The sequence below is a fragment of the Engystomops pustulosus genome, chromosome 9 (genome assembly GCF_040894005.1).
Source record: "Engystomops pustulosus chromosome 9, aEngPut4.maternal, whole genome shotgun sequence".
In the NCBI taxonomy this organism is placed as follows: Eukaryota; Metazoa; Chordata; class Amphibia; order Anura; family Leptodactylidae; genus Engystomops; species Engystomops pustulosus.
In genome coordinates this window covers 14308005-14325381 of record NC_092419.1, presented here as the reverse complement: position 1 = coordinate 14325381, position 17377 = coordinate 14308005, and the positions used below count along the sequence as shown (strand labels likewise).

The 17377-nt window shown below is 47.7% G+C and overlaps 1 protein-coding gene across 1 annotated transcript; it reads right to left on the bottom strand.

Moving 5' to 3' along the window:
* Positions 1-5375: 5375 nt before the first annotated feature.
* On the bottom strand, positions 5376-15616 carry CSNK2B (casein kinase 2 beta). The gene is made up of 7 exons (XM_072125881.1): positions 15457-15616; positions 12881-12960; positions 12526-12628; positions 11647-11762; positions 10211-10286; positions 9948-10137; positions 5376-5705 (listed from the first exon to the last, which is right to left on the bottom strand). The coding sequence occupies exons 2-7, from the start codon at positions 12950-12952 to the stop codon at positions 5615-5617; spliced, it is 648 nt and encodes a 215-aa protein (XP_071981982.1). The 5' UTR covers positions 12953-12960; positions 15457-15616; the 3' UTR covers positions 5376-5614.
* Positions 15617-17377: the final 1761 nt, after the last annotated feature.

Genomic DNA, 17377 nt, shown 5'->3' with positions numbered 1-17377 from the left:
AGTTTGGGGTTTCTCGCTCTTATGTGGTTATGGCTATAATTATCCAGCCCACAGAGGAAAGACAACAGGTTTTGTGACGGGACATCAAACATGATCCAATTGTTTCTCTTACCCAATGTATAAAGTGGGTCAGGCACACCACAGTACGGCCCATCCTATTACTCATGGTGGTCATGACTAAGCTCATTTGGCCACACTTTTGGCTGGATAGATTGGATCAGATCCAGGAGGTCATTCCATAAGGAACTTTAGAATGAGATTATTTTGGAGGTTGGGGGAAGAGGCTCCAACTTCAATGATCATGCAGTAGGTGGCATTCGATCAAGATTACTGGATTTTAATCTGAATATGGAGCCATCAGATGGCATCAAGCTACCAATGAACCAAAATCTAGTCCAGCTTAGAGTTCTCCAACTCTTTGGTAAGCTTCTACGGCAAGTCATTGTCCATTGGCTTGACCTCCATTGATCTGATATGGACAGCGAAGGGCAATTAGTATCCAGTTATGGACATCCCATTAAACCTTTCCATTTAGCAGTACATTTTTGCAGATGAGGAAGACTAACATGGAGGATGAAATACTGACTGGGCAATAGTCCATCCTCTTACTGTAATCTGTTTAGTGGTCTACATCTCCACCCTTCCTGTGGTTGGAAAGGACCAAAGTTGTGCAACTTGTTTAGGATTTTTCTATCCCACAAAAGTCCCAACTGAATTGGGACACCAAATAAGTCTCATAAGGGGTGTTAACATTCAACTGTTCTTTCTTAGTTTCCTATGAGAGGATGTTGTGTGATAAGTCTGTGTTTTTATCATTGTATACACAGTATATTTTCTATTTCCTTCGATATGTAAAATTTATATTTAAGGCACCTTCTCCAATGAAAAGTTGCCTGAGCAATAAGGTTTTTGGGTTACTAGTGTCCTACAAAGTATCCATCTATCATTTGTCCTTTACCCTGTGTCTGATATCTGCCTACTTGATGTATTCTAGTTTTTCTGTACCGGTACATTATCCAATTCCTGTACCTGCCCTTTGTCATCTGCCCAAACTTCTTGCCCACCTAACAGTAAGATCAAACTATTCCTGTCCTTGATCCGGACTCGTCCACTCGCCATGTCCCTGTGTCTCCCTTTGGTGTCGCTCAACCCACTTGGGTAAGCCACCCTTAAACATAGACTACTCCGACAGGTACAGGCCCAAGTGATACCAAAACCTCAAAGTCCTGATATCTGAACATGAGAGGGTAAAGGGTCAAAACCAGGGGATAGCCCTAATCCATGTCCATTCCGTAGAATGCTGGGTCTGCAACATTAAGAAGAATTCGAACTCTGTACAAGCAGAAGATCCTAATTCTAGGCACTAAGGAGACATCTTTAAAAAAGACCAACGATGAACTTCTCCACCATATCTGATCTACACTGCATTGAATAAATGATTAAATTTAATCCCATAAGAGACACCAGGCTGTGATCGATCACATTATAATATATACCAGTGGTGGTGAACCTATGGCACGGGTGCCAGAGAAGGCAATCCAAGCTCTTTCTGTGGGCACTTTGTGATAAATGAGGGGGGGGGGTTGCAGTTTGGGCACTCAGTCGCTAAAAGGTTCGCCATCATTGATATATACTATTCGTACTGTGAGGTATTATCCCTGCCTGTGTTACACAGCCCCGAGGGACCTATGGGGTTCAGAAGGGGTGACAGAGGGTGACCTCTCGTTCCATCACTCGTTTATGTCCCGATTAATAGAGAAGTGTCTTCTATTGGGTTCAAAGGTTGGGATCATAGACTGTAGTAGAGGCGACGCCCGCACGTGATACGATGGGCACGGGTGCACTGCAGGCAGGGGTTAATTATTCTGGGATCTGGAGATCATTGTCTATGTGCGGTGACAGCTTAGTCGTATGACTGCACACGTTATGGAAACGGCTTTGTTAATGTGTATCAGCCACTAATGAAGAAAACCACTTAGTGTCGCTGATAAATACAATCTCGGCGTCTCTTATCACCGTCTCACCTGGACGTTTACTGATCCTGTGAAATTGCGCGGTTCCTGTACTGTGTGTGTAGATTACATGTGGCTCAGCGAGTAATGCTGGGTGTAACCTCTAGATCGAGACTTTTTGCTCCTTTCCTTACGGATCCCCGGTAATGTACAAGTTTCAACATTTCGGGGGATTTCCTGATGTAACATCATAGTATGTGTGATATTCCATACTTCTCACATCCCCTCCCCATCTTATTTTGTATATACTGAGGAAGTTTTTGGTGAGCGAGGTGGTCCAAAAATGTACAGATACTGCAGGCTGTTCGATACGTTTGATACGCTTCGGAGCAAACCGCAGCCGAAGCAGAGAAGTCCTACCGCTGGAAGCCGCTCATTGGCTGAAGCAGATCTTGAGACCCCTTCCAACTTCAGGCCAAGTACATGCCCAGAGGTACCAGAGACGGCGCACGGTAATTGTCTGTTCTATAAAGATTTGAGTTGAGGAACTTGAGAGATTGCACAAAGTCCTTCCTGAACCCTATCGAGCCAACTTTAGGATAGACTGGATCTGGATCAAGTGAACCTTCTTGTACAGATTTAGGACCAGATCTCATCAATTCTCTAACTAGACTAGATTTAAGAAGAAGGTGTGAGGCAGAGACCATAGATTCGTACGGTTCTTATAGAGGGCCAAAAGGCTTGTGGTGTGGAACCACAGAAACATCTTATGCTTGAGGAGCAACTCAATCCTCGCGGCACAGTTGACCTGCCATACAAATGACTCGTGGGAAACCCATCAAGGAAGCTGGAGGACACTGGTCTCCAGAAGGGCAGGAAGGATGAGAACTATAATTATCACACAGTAAATTGTATACAGGTGACATCAATCACAGCGTAAGAATAATGGGGTAACACAAGTTGAGGACATTCTCCTTTCTGCGGAAACCAAATTTCGAGTCCACACAAGAAGTTTCGGGGTATTCTTAGGTTACATAATTAGGATGATACTCCATTGTTGTTTTAGTTCTATTATGAACAATGTAAACTAATATGAAGACCTTATTGAAGCGTTCTGGTGCCAAGATCTCCTGGATTATCGTTACTTGAGTCTATGAACACCATGAAACCAGGATCTCCAAAAAGTTGACCGGTTGATGAGCTCATGGTGTGAAAGACCTCAATTCTGAGAAAATAACTTCCATGGGGTCTACAAAGCCACATCAGAAGGTCAACTTTATCTGCATCGTTGTAGATCCTGGGTTTCATGGTTGAGAAGCTGAAGATCCCCGTACACATGTCAGGCAGGTGCTGGAATGGTGTAAAGCCACCACCATTGAACTCTCCAAATTGGTTTAGTAGTTGAATTGACTGATCTAGGCCCCTGGGAGACCAGAAAACTTTCTGCTGCAATCAAAGTTTGGATTTGGTGAAGACCCCACCAAACAACTTCCCATATCTTAGATTTCTGGCCTCTCATAAATACGACATGGGGTAAAAAAAATAAAAAAAATGACAATCAAGGAGCTACCCCAGGATTATTCACTGATAGCAAAAAAAACCTAATTCAGGGTGGTCTTCACCAGATGCTTCCATGTGTGGCATACCCACAGTTTTTTTTATTCCGGGAAGCTGCCATGAATGTAGGATCTGAGGAGAAACTTGATGGAAAGTTTCTAAAGAGGAACCTTAACCTCAGCCTATCTACAGAGATGTGGAGGAGACATTGGGGGTCATTTACTTACCCAGTTCTGTCGCGATCCAGCGGTGCGTTCTCCGACGAGGATTCAAGTCTTCCGGCGATTCACTAGGGTCGTGGGCCCGATGTCCACCAGGTGTCACTGCTGCGCCGAGGTCATTCGGAGTTCACCATCCAATCCCAGGTGCATGTGAGTGATTGATTCTGCGACAATTTGTTTTTTTTAAATTCCGTGGTTTTTCAGAATCCGTCAGGTTTTCCCGACGGCACGCCCTCGATTTCTGTCGTGTGAAAGCCGTCGCCGATGCGCCACAATGCGATTGCTTGCGCCAAAATCCCGGGGCAATTCGTTGCAAATCGGAAAAATGTTAGATCCCATCTTCACTTAATCCATCCAATAGTGGGCAATTTGGGAGCCATGAAGGAAGCCCTTGTTGTTGCCCAAAAGGCGTCATTTAGGCCCCTGATACCAGACTTAACCAGAGTTCCATATTGGAAGGCACCTCATCTTCAGCTCCCCAGATGTGGTACGTGGAATGGGACCAGTGGAAAAACTAGATTTCTTGTTGTGATTTAATGGGGTGGAAGGGGAAGTTTGTTTTCGACATGAACAAAGTTCAACGTGAGATTCAAAGACCAATACGTGAAAACTAGCACAGACTTCCCCAAGCTTGAACCACACATTGGGGCTCGTTTACCAAGGGTCCGCATTGCGCGTTTTTGTTGGGTTTCCCGACTATTTCTGATTTGCGTCGTATTTAACAGTGGTTTTTGGCGCACGCGATCGGATTATGGCGCAACCACGACCATTTGCATGCGACACAAATCGGGGGCGTGGCCGACGGACAACCCGACTGATTCGGAATAAGCGCGGGATTTACAATTCAAACGGTGTCGCAAGACAGACAATGCACTCACATACACCGGGAAGAAGGTGGTGAACTCCGGCGGACCTCAGCGGGGAAGCGACAGATGCAGGAAAACGGACGCACGATCTTGAAGAATCGTGCCGGACTTCATCCCCGTCGGAGAACGCACCTCGGAGATCGCAACAGGACCGGGTAAGTAAATCTGGTTAATCCCCGAGCTGACTGGTTTTGCTGTCTCCTCTATGGCTGCTCCAGCACTTTCTTTCCTGCTTCTCATAGCAGGAGAGTTTTTCTCTGCAGGAGAGGAGGATGTAATCCCTGTGCCTTAAGGCAGAATAATCAATTGCTGCACCATCCCCCAGCTGCTGTGTATGAGTGATCCAGCTCAGGTTGATTAGTCATGTCTTGACTAACCTCTATTTGTAATTACAAGCTCAGTGTCTTATGCGTTTATCTTGGTAGCCAAACTGTCCCATCTTTCCCAAGGTCCTGAATGTTATAATTGTTTTATTTTCAGCAAAACCACTCAGCTCAGGGATTAACCAAGATATGACCCTGCATCAGTGTAGCTACAGCTTTCTCAAGGTATGTTTGCTCCATAATGCATCAAATCACATGGTAGGTTTCCTTTAACGTATATCCAATACCATTCTCCATCATGTACTTGTGGAGCTGCAAGTTCAGAGTTCACTGCTGGTACTTGAGGAGCTGCAAGATCAGAGCTCAGGGGTAGTTAATTTTTTATTTTATTTTTTACCCTCCCGCTACCTTTTTAGCAACCCCAATAACTGGATAAAATAAGTTTACGAGCCCCGATTCGGTTCAATCTATATAATTTTATTTATTTAACCACAGTCGTAGGTTGTATGAACACACTCTTTAACAGGACCAAAATCAAAAAGAAAAAAAAAAGGTTGGAAAGATCATACACTGAAAAAAAAAAAGAAAAATAAAATAAGGTCATTGCTCCGTGAGAGGTGCAATAGTATGAGGCTTTCGGGGGAGAAATTGGGGTCACCAGGCCCGATACTGAAACCGTATACCAGGGAGGATTCTCAGCGCATGGTCTTCACGGGACTTTTGAAGTTGCTGGCTGCCTGAAGTTGGAGCTGATAGGCCATGGGGTGGATTTTGAAGCCATATAACCTGAAAAAGTAAAAAACATGGGAATCACCCAAATTCCTTAGTGACAATTGTTTGTTTATATCTTATCAAATGGCTCCTTATAAGGACCAAACATTAAAATTATTGTCTCATTCAAATTAGAACAAGCCCCAAAGCACCAAATGTAAGTGATTATCCTTTCGAGGGAATTGGAAAACAGAGACATTAGGTGTCATTTATCTTCGGATTTTCTCTTGTACTTGAAACTTTTTTGGCACATTTGTATAATTTGTGCCAAAATTTGCAACTTTTCCACTCTCCTAGCAAAGTTTTTAATCAGGGTTGCACCTGATATCTTTAAAAGGACACCTACCACCAGGATGAAGGATTGTAAACCAAGCACTGACATACTGGTGTGTGTCCCCTCCACCAGGACCTGCTCTTCTATTAGCTTCTTATGCCCTCGTTTAAAGAAAAAAAAAAGGCTTTAAGTATTATACAAATGAGCCTGAGGGGCTCCAGGTGCCATTAACATCTATAGAGCCTGGAGCCTCTCAGGTTCATTTGCAAAATTTTAAAAGTTTTTTTTTTTTTTAAACGAGGGAATAAAATGCTTAAAGAAGCGCAGACCCAGCCAGAGGAGGCGCACAGCAGTATGTCAGTGTGCTGGGTGTACAATCCTTCATCCTGGTGGTAGAAATCCTGGTGCGATTATATACATATTCTTCGGTGCAAAATGTGGTTAAAAAGATGCAAATAAACTCCAGTAAAGGCGGTCCCCTATTTACAGACGGGCCTCTTTGCCCCCTGTGACCTCTGGTGACCTCTCTGGATGTTACTATAGTCCCAGGCTGCAATGATCAGCTGTAAGGTGTCTGTAATGAAGCTTTATTGATAATCCTTAGTCCCATTACTTGGGCAAAACATTTTTTTTGTCTGGATCTATAATAAAATATACAGTTTCGACTTGCATACAAACTCAACTTAAGAACAAACCAATGGACCCTATTCTTGTACGTAACCCGGGGACTGTCTGTATAGGCAAAACTTTAGAAGAGAGTTGCAGAAGAGTGCGAGACTTATGTGCGCCATTTTTTCTTAAAAATAAAAAGTCGAAAAGACCCCACAGACTCAGCCGCCTGATAGATCAACCTCTAAGATAAAGCAAAACAAGTCAAAAACCCCTGAAAAAGCATAAGGAAGACGCGCACAAAATGACTAAAGATAAATGCCCCCCATTAAGTCTGGCAGTCATTTTTGCTTTGCTTTTTGTGGGAGGGTTAAAGTTGTCATAGGAAGGAAGGGTGGGGGGGGGGATAAAACTTTATTGATTGTATCTATTGTAGACATAAGATGAACACTTGGTCCAACCACTTCTCCTACTGCTGAATTCCCCTTTATAGCACAGCAGGTATTGAAGAGCTCACAGGTCGCCCCCTGGTGGTCACAACCAGTCTTTTTTTTTTAATATTTTTTTAAAGGAAAACTATGCCCTTTCAAGAAGTTCAGCACCGGCTGCTGCATCCGAGGACACAAAGGTTAACGCCCTTTAGGTATACGGATACATTTTTTGCGGTGATTGCAGAAGTTGACCCCACAGATAGAGGCTTGTTGTATACAGCCAAGCAAAACGTCTGATCGCAGGTGCACAGGCAGTCCCCGGGGTAACGTACAAGATAGGGTCCGGAGGTTTGTTCTTAAGTTGAATTTGTATGCAAGTCGAAACTGTATATTTTATCATTGTAGTTCCAGACAAATTTTTTATTTTTTTGCCCCAGTGACAATTGGAGTTTTTTTGCTGTAATGGGACCAAGGATTATCAATAAAGCTTCATTACAGACACCTTACAGCTGATCATCGCAGTCTGGGACTATAGTAACATCCAGAGAGGTTACCAGAGGTCACAGTGGGCAGAGGGGTCCGTCTGTAACTAGGGGTCGCCTGTAAGTCGGGTGTCCTTAAAGGGGTTGTGCGAGTTCTGAAAAAAAACCAGCGCTGCTTAAAACAATACAGCTGCACTTACCTTCCGGTGCCCTCCGGTATCCAGCGCTGCTGTCGCTCCAGGCGCCATGTAAACAAACATGGCCGCCGGAGCAGCGCTGCATTCAGTTTCTGTCCGGACCAGACAACCTTCCGGCCCCCATACACAATGCTGTGACTAGGGACGGATAGGCGTACCCAGCCACGGCCGGCCGCTGAATGCAGCGCTGCTCCATGTTTACATGGCGCCCAGACCGGAGCGGATACCGGAGGGCACCGGAAGGTAAGTAGGACTTTATTTTTTTAAGTAGCCCCCTCCCGGCCACCCAAATTTATTTTTTTTTCAGAACTCTCGGACAACCCCTTTAAGTAGGGAACCGCCTGCATTAGCAAATTTATTTTTCTTCCTATATTAAAACACTGAGGTCGCGGGCGACTCCCGATTCATATTTCTCTCTCTGATAATTTTAACCTAACCTATTTGAAGCTTTGCATAATTACAAGTTTTCTCTCTGCAACCAACAGAGGGGGAGGGGGGGGGTGCACATGTCAAATTTGGCAGGGATTAAGAAGAAAACTATGGAATGGGAACGTGGGGAAAAAATAATAAATAAAGGCACTTGTGCTCGTAGATCCAGGGACTGTACTAGTCTTCTTATGTTTGTTATACATGACCTCCTCCCTTCTAAACTCAACTTTTAAAATTATGCTAATGAGCCAGAATGGTTCCTGCTGTGTTACCAGAGCCCCTTTGTGCTGCAGACTCACGGGCGTGCCCAAACTTCCCATGCTGTAGTGAGATTACCGCGGCCAGCGGGAAGAGGGAAACAGTATAACAGCCTGTGAAGCTACAGCACCGAGGCTCATAACACCACCAGGAGCTATTCAGGCTCATTAGAATAATTGTAAAGGTTTATTTTAAAAAGGAAGGAGGCCAAGGAGATAAATATAAGATCATAAGAAAATTTCGAAGCAATGTCAGCGTCACATTTGCAAGAACTAATCTCTGTTAAAAGGGGTTGTGTATGCAGAGCCCTGGACTTCCCCTTTAATGCTGCAATCACACAGCTCAGCTGCAGGACACATCAGGGGCCCTGGACTTCCCCTTTAATGCTGTGATCCCACGGCTCAGCTGCAGGACACATCAGGGGCCCTGGACTTCCCCTTTAATGCTGCGATCACCCGGCTCAGCTGCAGGACACATCAGGAGCCCTGGACTTCCCCTTTAATGCTGCGATCACCCGGCTCCGCTGCAGGACAAGCCATGACAGCTCCTGTTGGCTGCACAATACAAGCTGGAAACTTTTTAGAATTTCCAGACTCTTAGAAATTCCCAATTTCCTTTACGTTGCTGCCGTTCACATGTTCACTAACCGGAAAAACTGAAAGCGATCCAAAAATTCTCAAGATCGTGGAAATTTTTATTCTGAATTGTGAAATGCTGAGCGACCATATAAGACTCTGGTTACACGGCCCCGGGACGGCAGACGGAGCTCGGGACGGAGCTGTACTGGAGATGTGGGAGCAAAACCTGGAAAAGCTGGGTATCACCTCCAGCCAAGGCTTCGCAGTGAAGCAGATGGGACCATGCAAAACCACAATCAGGACTGTGAACGCTACATGTATAGTCCAGGATTGTAGCTGGGGTGCGTGTCCCGACACTGCTGTTCCCGATTCTCTGCAGGCAATGTTAGGTCCTGTCCTTCGGGAATGGTGTGATCATACCGTTGTGTGTTAGTAGCAGTAAGGCAGTAGTCACACCACTGTAGGGGGGCACAAGCTTGTGGCCGTACAAGTGTCCCCCATAGGCCGGCAATGGGCGCTGTACTGATCCGTACATGGGGAAAACATAGGGCATGTCCCATCTTTCCCCGTGCATTGCTATGGAGAGGGGGTCACCCCTCCTCCTCTCCATCGCGGCGAACATATGCTACAGCCCAGCTGCTATACGTTCATGTGAATGTAGCCTAAGGCTGTGAAATATGGATTTCTATACCAAAAGCAAGTCCCAGCGGCATGTCCTCACACTGCTGTGATCTGTGCACGGTATTGGGCAACATCCCGGGTGATCTGTGACCATAACTGTGTATTCTAGTAGCAGCAGGAGTGCGAAAAATGCATTTATTTACCAAAATTGTGCAGAGGGACTTCTCCTCACACTGCTGTGCAATCCCAGCTGCAGTATCATGAGCAGACGGCAGCTACCACTCAGAGGGACAGACACAAATACACTTTGTTCCTGATGGTTACATCCAGACGCGTCAGGAGAGGCGATATTAACTCTTTGAGTCACTGGCCACTTACCTTGGGACAAACTGATTGGCGGGTCTCTTAGGCCGATACTCTGGGTGCACCATAAAGAGCATATGGGGGAATCCAGTGCCAAAATATGCTCCGTCCGTGTGGTGATGACGAGACGATTTGGGGGTGTAAACATCCATACACTTGGGGCAATACAGCTTAACCATTGCTTCACCGGGGATGTCAGAGAGACCTGAGGGGAGACAGAGGGGCTGTTAATACTGCGGAGGACAGGGGGGCCACATAGGGAGGACGACGGGACCTACCGATGGGCAGCATGGGCTGGTTCTCACAGTACACACGGGGGCAGTAACCAAAGTCTCCCTGCTGATACTTCTCCAACTGCAAAGACAAGAAGAGGGAAAAGTTTAACGAAAACCCACAGAATCCTAAAGATGGAAAACCCCTTAAAGGAAATTATCGTCAAATTCCATCCTGATAAACCGGGGACATTACTCATAGATCCAGGCACCGGGACTGTAATATCTGCTTATATGTGTTATCCATGGTCTCCTTCCTTCTAACATCAACTTTTTAAAATTATACTAATGAGCCAGAAGGGCTGTGGGAGGTGTCACCAGAGCCCCTCCATGCTGTAGCTTCAGTCTCTCACTTTCTTCTCCGTCCCTCACATAATTCCACTGCAGCAGAGGACGTTTCAGCGCAGGAGTATAGGATTTCACATAAAAGAGGACATTTCATACCCTCCCTGAGGGGGCTGGTAAATTAATGTAGTAAAACCTGGTTCAAGTTGGAAAACCCCTTAGGGCTCCCTACAAAGTCAAATTCAGATCATCCCAGCAAGGAGCCAATATCGCAGCATGTAGAAAGGCGCGAGATACTGGGTCCCCTTCTGCACCTTCTACACATGTCCCCACCCCGGCCCCAGGGTGGCAGCTGCAGGGTGGCAGCCATCCAGCCACGGGCTCCGGTCACACCCTCCAGGCTTCATGATGTACAACAGCTGATGGATTCCTGTCTATCAACCAACCAACCGCAATCCTTCCTTAAAGGGAAAGTCACAATGTTCCATGATGAGCAGAAAGAAGCCACTACTGAAACAAAACTAGGGGCTCCCGTTATGTAGAAGCTGTGATGGGCACCTGCAGGTCCGGTCCTGGCACCCGGTGCCACATGAGAGTGACAGAAGGTCAATGTGCCGCACAGTGGGGGAGGGGGGATGGGATCAATAGCTCAGGTTCTGCTGATGGTACAGAGATGGAGGCCGTGCGGTCTCTTCTCATACATACTTAACAAGAGGTGTTAATAATAAGAGGAGCCCCAGCACCCCTGTGTGACACGCACGGCAGCACTCACTGCCAATTTGCATCATTTAAACTAAATAGGATTGTGCTGGGCTTACAAGGGGTAGATTTCCTTTAAGCACCATTGGATATTATTTGGATACTTGTAACAATACAACTACACTCTTAGTTTGGGTACATTCAGACGAAAGTGTGACTGATGGGCCTACGGGGTGCTGCTCACCCCTCCCCTCTCCACAGAGGAGCACAGGACCGGTGCCATAACACGGCAAAATACAGGCCCTGCCCTATGTTCCATTCTGCACGGACGCCATAATCGTCAGTAGGGACCGACATGCGGCCAGATATTGGCCCCGATTACGCCCGTGTGTAACAAAAAGTGAACGCCTCTTCATCATGTGACCGTTATCGGCACCATCTTCGGGCCATAGTCTCACCATCTGGGCGATGCCGCGGTTAGTCAGGATATAGCGGGCGTGGATCAGTCCGTACAGCATCTCCGCTGCCTGCTCTATCAGATCGCTCTGGTTTGGATTGTCCTCAAGCTCCTCATCTGGAATTAAAAAAACCAGGGGATGAGAAAATCTGTCATATACCCCACATACAAACTTCATAATCGTCAAGAGAAATCACTGGGAGAGGGACCTCACATGACAGACCCCCTTACTTCTTGGGGACAGTCACACTTATAATATCCTGTGAAGACAAAGGCTCTAAAAGCCTAAGGCTACATTCACACGAATGTATGGGGGGGCGTATATACATCGTATACGCCGCAATGGCCTCACGGGGCCGTACTGTAGCGGTATGGTGCTGCACACGTGCAACACTGTACTATTCCGTAGCCCATAGAAAGAAAGGACATGTCCTATCTTTCGACAGTATACGGCGGTGGGCCCCATGTTATTCTATGTAGAGGGGCGGGTGTGAGCGGCGCTCTTCCCCTCTTCCTCCTCTCACTGGCGCCGATGTATGCCCGCTGTACTACGGTACGGTGGGCATACATCATGTGAATGTAGCCCAAGGCTGAGCCACTAAGGGATGAACATTCCTTATAGGATTCACGTTGGGTTTAGGTCATTGAGATCCTCATCTACGAAATGCTGAATGTAATATACATGCATCTCCCCAAGTATCACAACCCCTCCGTAAATGCAATTACAAAGACCTGTATCCAACATAAATCACAAAGAGTCCTTGCAGTGGTGCAGCTTCAGACAACACGATTGTAAAGGCCTATCCAACCGCCCTGTAGTACACACTGGATCATATAGATCACATTCTGGCATCTCCCTCCGGGTTATGGAGATACTGACCAGGCTCTAGGTCCAGGATCATGTCCAGCGCCTGCCGATAGTGGGGCACCTGCTCATTGAGGCCGGTCAAATTAAATTTATCTTGAATATAATCTTCATCTACCTGCAAGAGAAAAGGACACGGAGAAATATTGTTACCAAGGAGGAGAGGATCCATCAGCTTACAGCATAGGAACACATGTCACATGAGTAATGGGGTGCACTCACGATCCAGGAGATCTCACTCAGTGATCGATTGCCTTCCCTGTACGAATGCACATACAGATCGAGCCGTCACTCACTGATAAGGACCGCCCCCTGGACACCCAACTCCATCACTATCCCCTCCACAACTCACAGGACAGCATCGTCTCACCTCACAGAAGAACTCGTTGCCTCTTAACCCGCAGAACCAGCTGATCCACGACACTTCCTCTGAACTGCTCATTTTCCAGGCTGTGGGCCAATACACAAAAGGGTTAAACACGAGAATCCCATCATGGGAATGGCACATGAAGAACACAGCTCAGGTGACACTTCCGAATCTCTGGATTTGGGGCGCAGAGCTCCACACACCGATCCCCGGATCAAACAACGTCCAGCATGGCACAAGCCGCTTTCACTGACCCCCCAAATACGGCACGAAACTGGTGGTGGCCAAGAGTCAAGGCCCCGGCTGCCTACCTGGCGAACTCTGAAAGGGGGTGATGACCTAAACACCCACAGCGAGGACTCTGAATGCCACCTCTAGCGCCTCTGCCATAGGGTTTGTATCACTGCCCTATAACAATCTGATGGCTGAGTGTCTGACTGCTAGGACCCCCTACTGACACGAGAATGGGAACCTTCTAATTGGTGGAGCAGCAGGTCCAGCATGTGTCCCGCTCCTTTCAGAAATGGTCGAGCACAACACTGGGGCATCTCCAGGAGCCCCTTCAGATTGCTGGGACGGGGGTGGTTGCAGTTTTCATGTTTTTGAGGGTCTGACCCCCACCGATCAGGTTGTTCCCCCATGGACCCACAGACACGTATATAGACAGCTCTTGGCTGATCCCAGCTCGGTTGTGAGGACACCCCAGCTCTACAGTCCCTGCACTTCTGCCGCTTCCTCCTCGCTCCTTCTTCCAGCATCTGTGATCGCTGTCCGAATTAAGAAATAAGCCAAAGCAGCAGAACATCGTCCATGGACGAGGAGAAGGAGGAGGTCATGGGGGGCCGCGAGTCAGAATACACCAGAAACCAAAGCCAAAAAGCAGAGAAACCTAACAAAACTATCTGCACTGTAACACAGCGAGAAAACAGGCAAAGGGGAGGAGCTGCAGCCATCTTATCCCGACACAGTTTGCAGATCTCGTCAGCTCTTGTCATCCGGTTTCCCGCTTCAGACGCCCCTATATAACTGATCACACCCTGCACTTGCTGGTTTTGGCAATTCTAGACAATCATGTGACCTTCCCGTTAGACGAGACATAAAAAATAACGTACTGGCTATTAAAGGCGGTGTGAGCCAATCAGAAACGCCGTTCAATAGACGCTTTTGCATACAAAGAGTTAAAATCCTCCACTCACATCCGCCGCGGAGGACAACTAAGTCTATCGGTGGTTCTTAATCTCCGATGCTTCCAGTCCCAGCAGATCAGAAGTGACTGGTCTTGTGCACAATGTATGTGACCCAATCAGCCAACCCCTGGCCTCACCGGTCACGTCCGGATCCACAGCTGAGACCAGTGAATTGCCCAGCTACACGTGATGTCATCACTTCTGCTCTGACAGATCTGGAAGCACAAGAGACCTGGATCCCTCCAGAGATAGAACGTGGAATATTTTGCTTTTTTTATACAATTTCTTTGTCAAAGTTGAAAAAGTTTAAAAAAAAATCGGAGCCAATCAGTTGATGTCGGCGCCTGAAAGCTGTCATACCAAGTTTGGTTATTTGCAGCCTATAGGGAAGGGGATGATGTGACCGGTGAGGACAGCCAAGGACCCCCATCGCTCAGGAGAATGGGGTCTCGTTCTCACCAACAGATGGAGAGTGAGGTCATTCCAATACTATGAGGGCATTAGAAATTGCTGAGCACAGCGCTCTGTATTGAATGAAGGGGCAGGGTGCAAGTTTATAAGCTCTGGATCGGTGGGGGCCCCATTCTCAGGCCTCGTTCACATATGGTATATAGAGGGGCTTGTTTCTAGTAAAGCGTGACCGGGTGCTCTTTCCAAAGTGCATGTGGAAGACCCAGAAGTTCTGACAGAGCGCCAACCCATTGCAACGTGTGAGCGCGGCCTCACGGTGCAGCTTGTTACCCCCGATCATGTTGGTCCAACCTGGAACAACTGCAGCCTCCAGAAGAGAACGAGCTATAGAGGGGGCAGAGGGGCGTTACAGGTGCTGCCGCCTTTAAAGGGAACCTGTCAGCACAATTTGAGACACTAAAACCCCCTCCGGACCTTATGAATCGGTGATTTAGTGTCCCAAATCGCCTCTTACAAGGTTGTATTAAAAATTAAAAAACAACCTTTCTGATCCCTGTAGGAATGGCGGACAGTAAAGCGGGAACACTGTCACCACTAGCGACGGGAGAGGAGGCGCCGGACCTGCTGATGGAGACTATAAGTGTTTGCAGCCGCACATCTTATATACAGGTCACTATGGGACCCTAGATCACAGGTCCTTACAGGAGTGCAGGTGCTTTAGGGTCCTCTGTAAAGAGACCTCCATCACTTCCTGCCACACACAGCGCCACACAGAGGACAGCGGCCATGGTGAGTATTACAGCTCAGTCCTGAGTGATCACCAGACGTGACCGGGCGCGGACACCATCAACCGCTGAGCGGTCACCGTGTGGGTCGCGATATGAGAGCGCGATATACGTGATGAGACACAGACAGGAAGGGGTTACTGGGGCACCACACAGGAGCGGGGAGGCCGCCCCCTCACACACAGCTGGGCCGCACCTGCGCTCTGTCCCCGGACTCTGGATACACGGCGGTTCTTCTCTCCGGTTCTCACCCGCCGCCACACACAAGGCCCGGTCCCCTCTCAATGCGCAGAAGCAGCCCGGAACGGAAGAGGCGTGGCCGGAAGTGAGTGCAGGGGGTGACGGGAAATGTAGTCCTGCCGCGGGGCGTCTAGCCAGTGACGTCTCCGAGTCGCCGTGGAAACCCGATAAATAACGCAGAGCCGCAGCGTGTAAACAGTCTCATAAATCACCCGCTGACGGCTTTATAATGATATCACGTAAACTACTGTTCATATTTGGCTTTACCCCATAACAAAATAACAGAATATTCAACAGACCGTCCGCATCCCCCTCACAAATTCACACCCGAAACCGAACAGGGCGCGCGTGACGTCACCGCCGGGCCGGCCCACTACACGCCCACCCCCATCAAACCCCCCCCCCCCGGCTTCTGATTGGTTCGCTCTGACCTTCACAGGTATAAAAGGAGCCGGAAAGCCCCGCCCCCTCCGTAGTGCTTCATGACGCCGCCATTTTGTGTTTGGAGGCAGCTCGTAGCTGGTGAGGAGATGATGTTTCTGGAGGTGTAACTGTGTCAGGAAGTGTAAGAAGATGGGGCCTGCGGTTTAGTGGTCAGAGAGGAGGGGAGAGGTGTAGCCCGGAGAGGAGGAGGTCTACAGGAAGCCGTACGAGCCCTAGAAGGTGACGACTACGCCCGCGGCATAGGAACGCGTTCTACTGTGTGACGGCCGCTCTGCCGGATAATAGCACCAGTCTTGGGCGTCCGATACTGCGTAGTGCGCTTGTTAGCAGGCACGTGGTATCCAGATCGTTTTCATTCACCGACAGCAAGCAGAGATCTTGAAATGGTGGAGAATTTGGACACAAATGGGCCGACGCTCTAAGACTGGTCCAGAATGCGCTTATATTTATGAGCGTTTATGCCGGAGGGAGGTTCAGCCAAATTCTTAGGCAGCTTCTCATTACAAGAAATTAGAGGGGCACGGGTATGGTACGCTGGAGTTAAGCCCGCTATGGTGGTATCCCCACCCTTGGGAGTTGCTGAATCTATCATGATATCATGATAACCCACCAGACGGCAGTGCTGTTCCATCAGGTCCAGCCTGGCCTAGAATTGCGCCATAGCCTGCACCCATACAAGCAACCTCACCCCCTATCACTCCCCTCCATGCCTACGTGTAATGGGGGAAATAGAGGTCATTCCTGGCCCCCACGTCAGGACTTTTGCCCATTTCCGGGCTTGTACCCCAGATTTCAGTCATACAAGTCCACAGTCTACACAAGCGAAGGACTGGTGTGGTCTTCAAGCATTTTTCTTGATTTTTCAGGGACAAGACATGTTGAATTTATTGGAGCTTCCACATCCGTACTCGCTGTTGAGTATAGGCCGGTCTGAAGTGAGATGCACCAGAGTTATTTAGGGTCTCTTTAGCCATAAAAGATTATTGGCATCTCAGGAGTTCATGGCTGTGATGAGAATAGCCCAGTCTCTACCACATTGAGGTTGTCGAAGCAGCTGGAGTTATGTAAATTGTGTACATCGCTCTGCTCTACAACACTGTTCGCATAATTTTTTTTCCACGTCTGTGGGAGTTATGGAAATTGTGTAGGACCGACACGTTTCATTGTATTCGAAACTCTGAAACCCTTAGAGTGGGGGGAGACCGGGAGACAGGGATATTTTCATCTCAGCCGTGAACTGCAATCATGTGATTGAGGTGAGGTGAAGAGGTCACCACTAAGGGCTGTGATTGGTTGTAGTGGGGTCCTGGGCTCAATGGGATGTTGCTCCTGAGAAAAGGGTCTCTGTTATCTCAATACCTGGGACGCTTGAGAAGTGTCCAATTTAAGATTTCATAATCAGTTCTGAAGACTCTTCTGTTTTCTTTAGATTT

Bases quoted from the DNA above. Each gene is read 5' to 3' on its own strand.
- CSNK2B (XM_072125881.1), bottom strand. From the start codon at position 12,952: ATGAGCAGTTCAGAGGAAGTGTCGTGGATCAGCTGGTTCTGCGGGTTA. The intron at 10,138-10,210 runs GTAGGTCCCGTC...GTCTCCCCTCAG, and splicing joins CCAGCCCATGCTGCCCATCG to GTCTCTCTGACATCCCCGGT. The intron at 5,706-9,947 runs GTAAGTGGCCAG...TTACTTTTTCAG, and splicing joins GCCAATCAGTTTGTCCCAAG to GTTATATGGCTTCAAAATCC.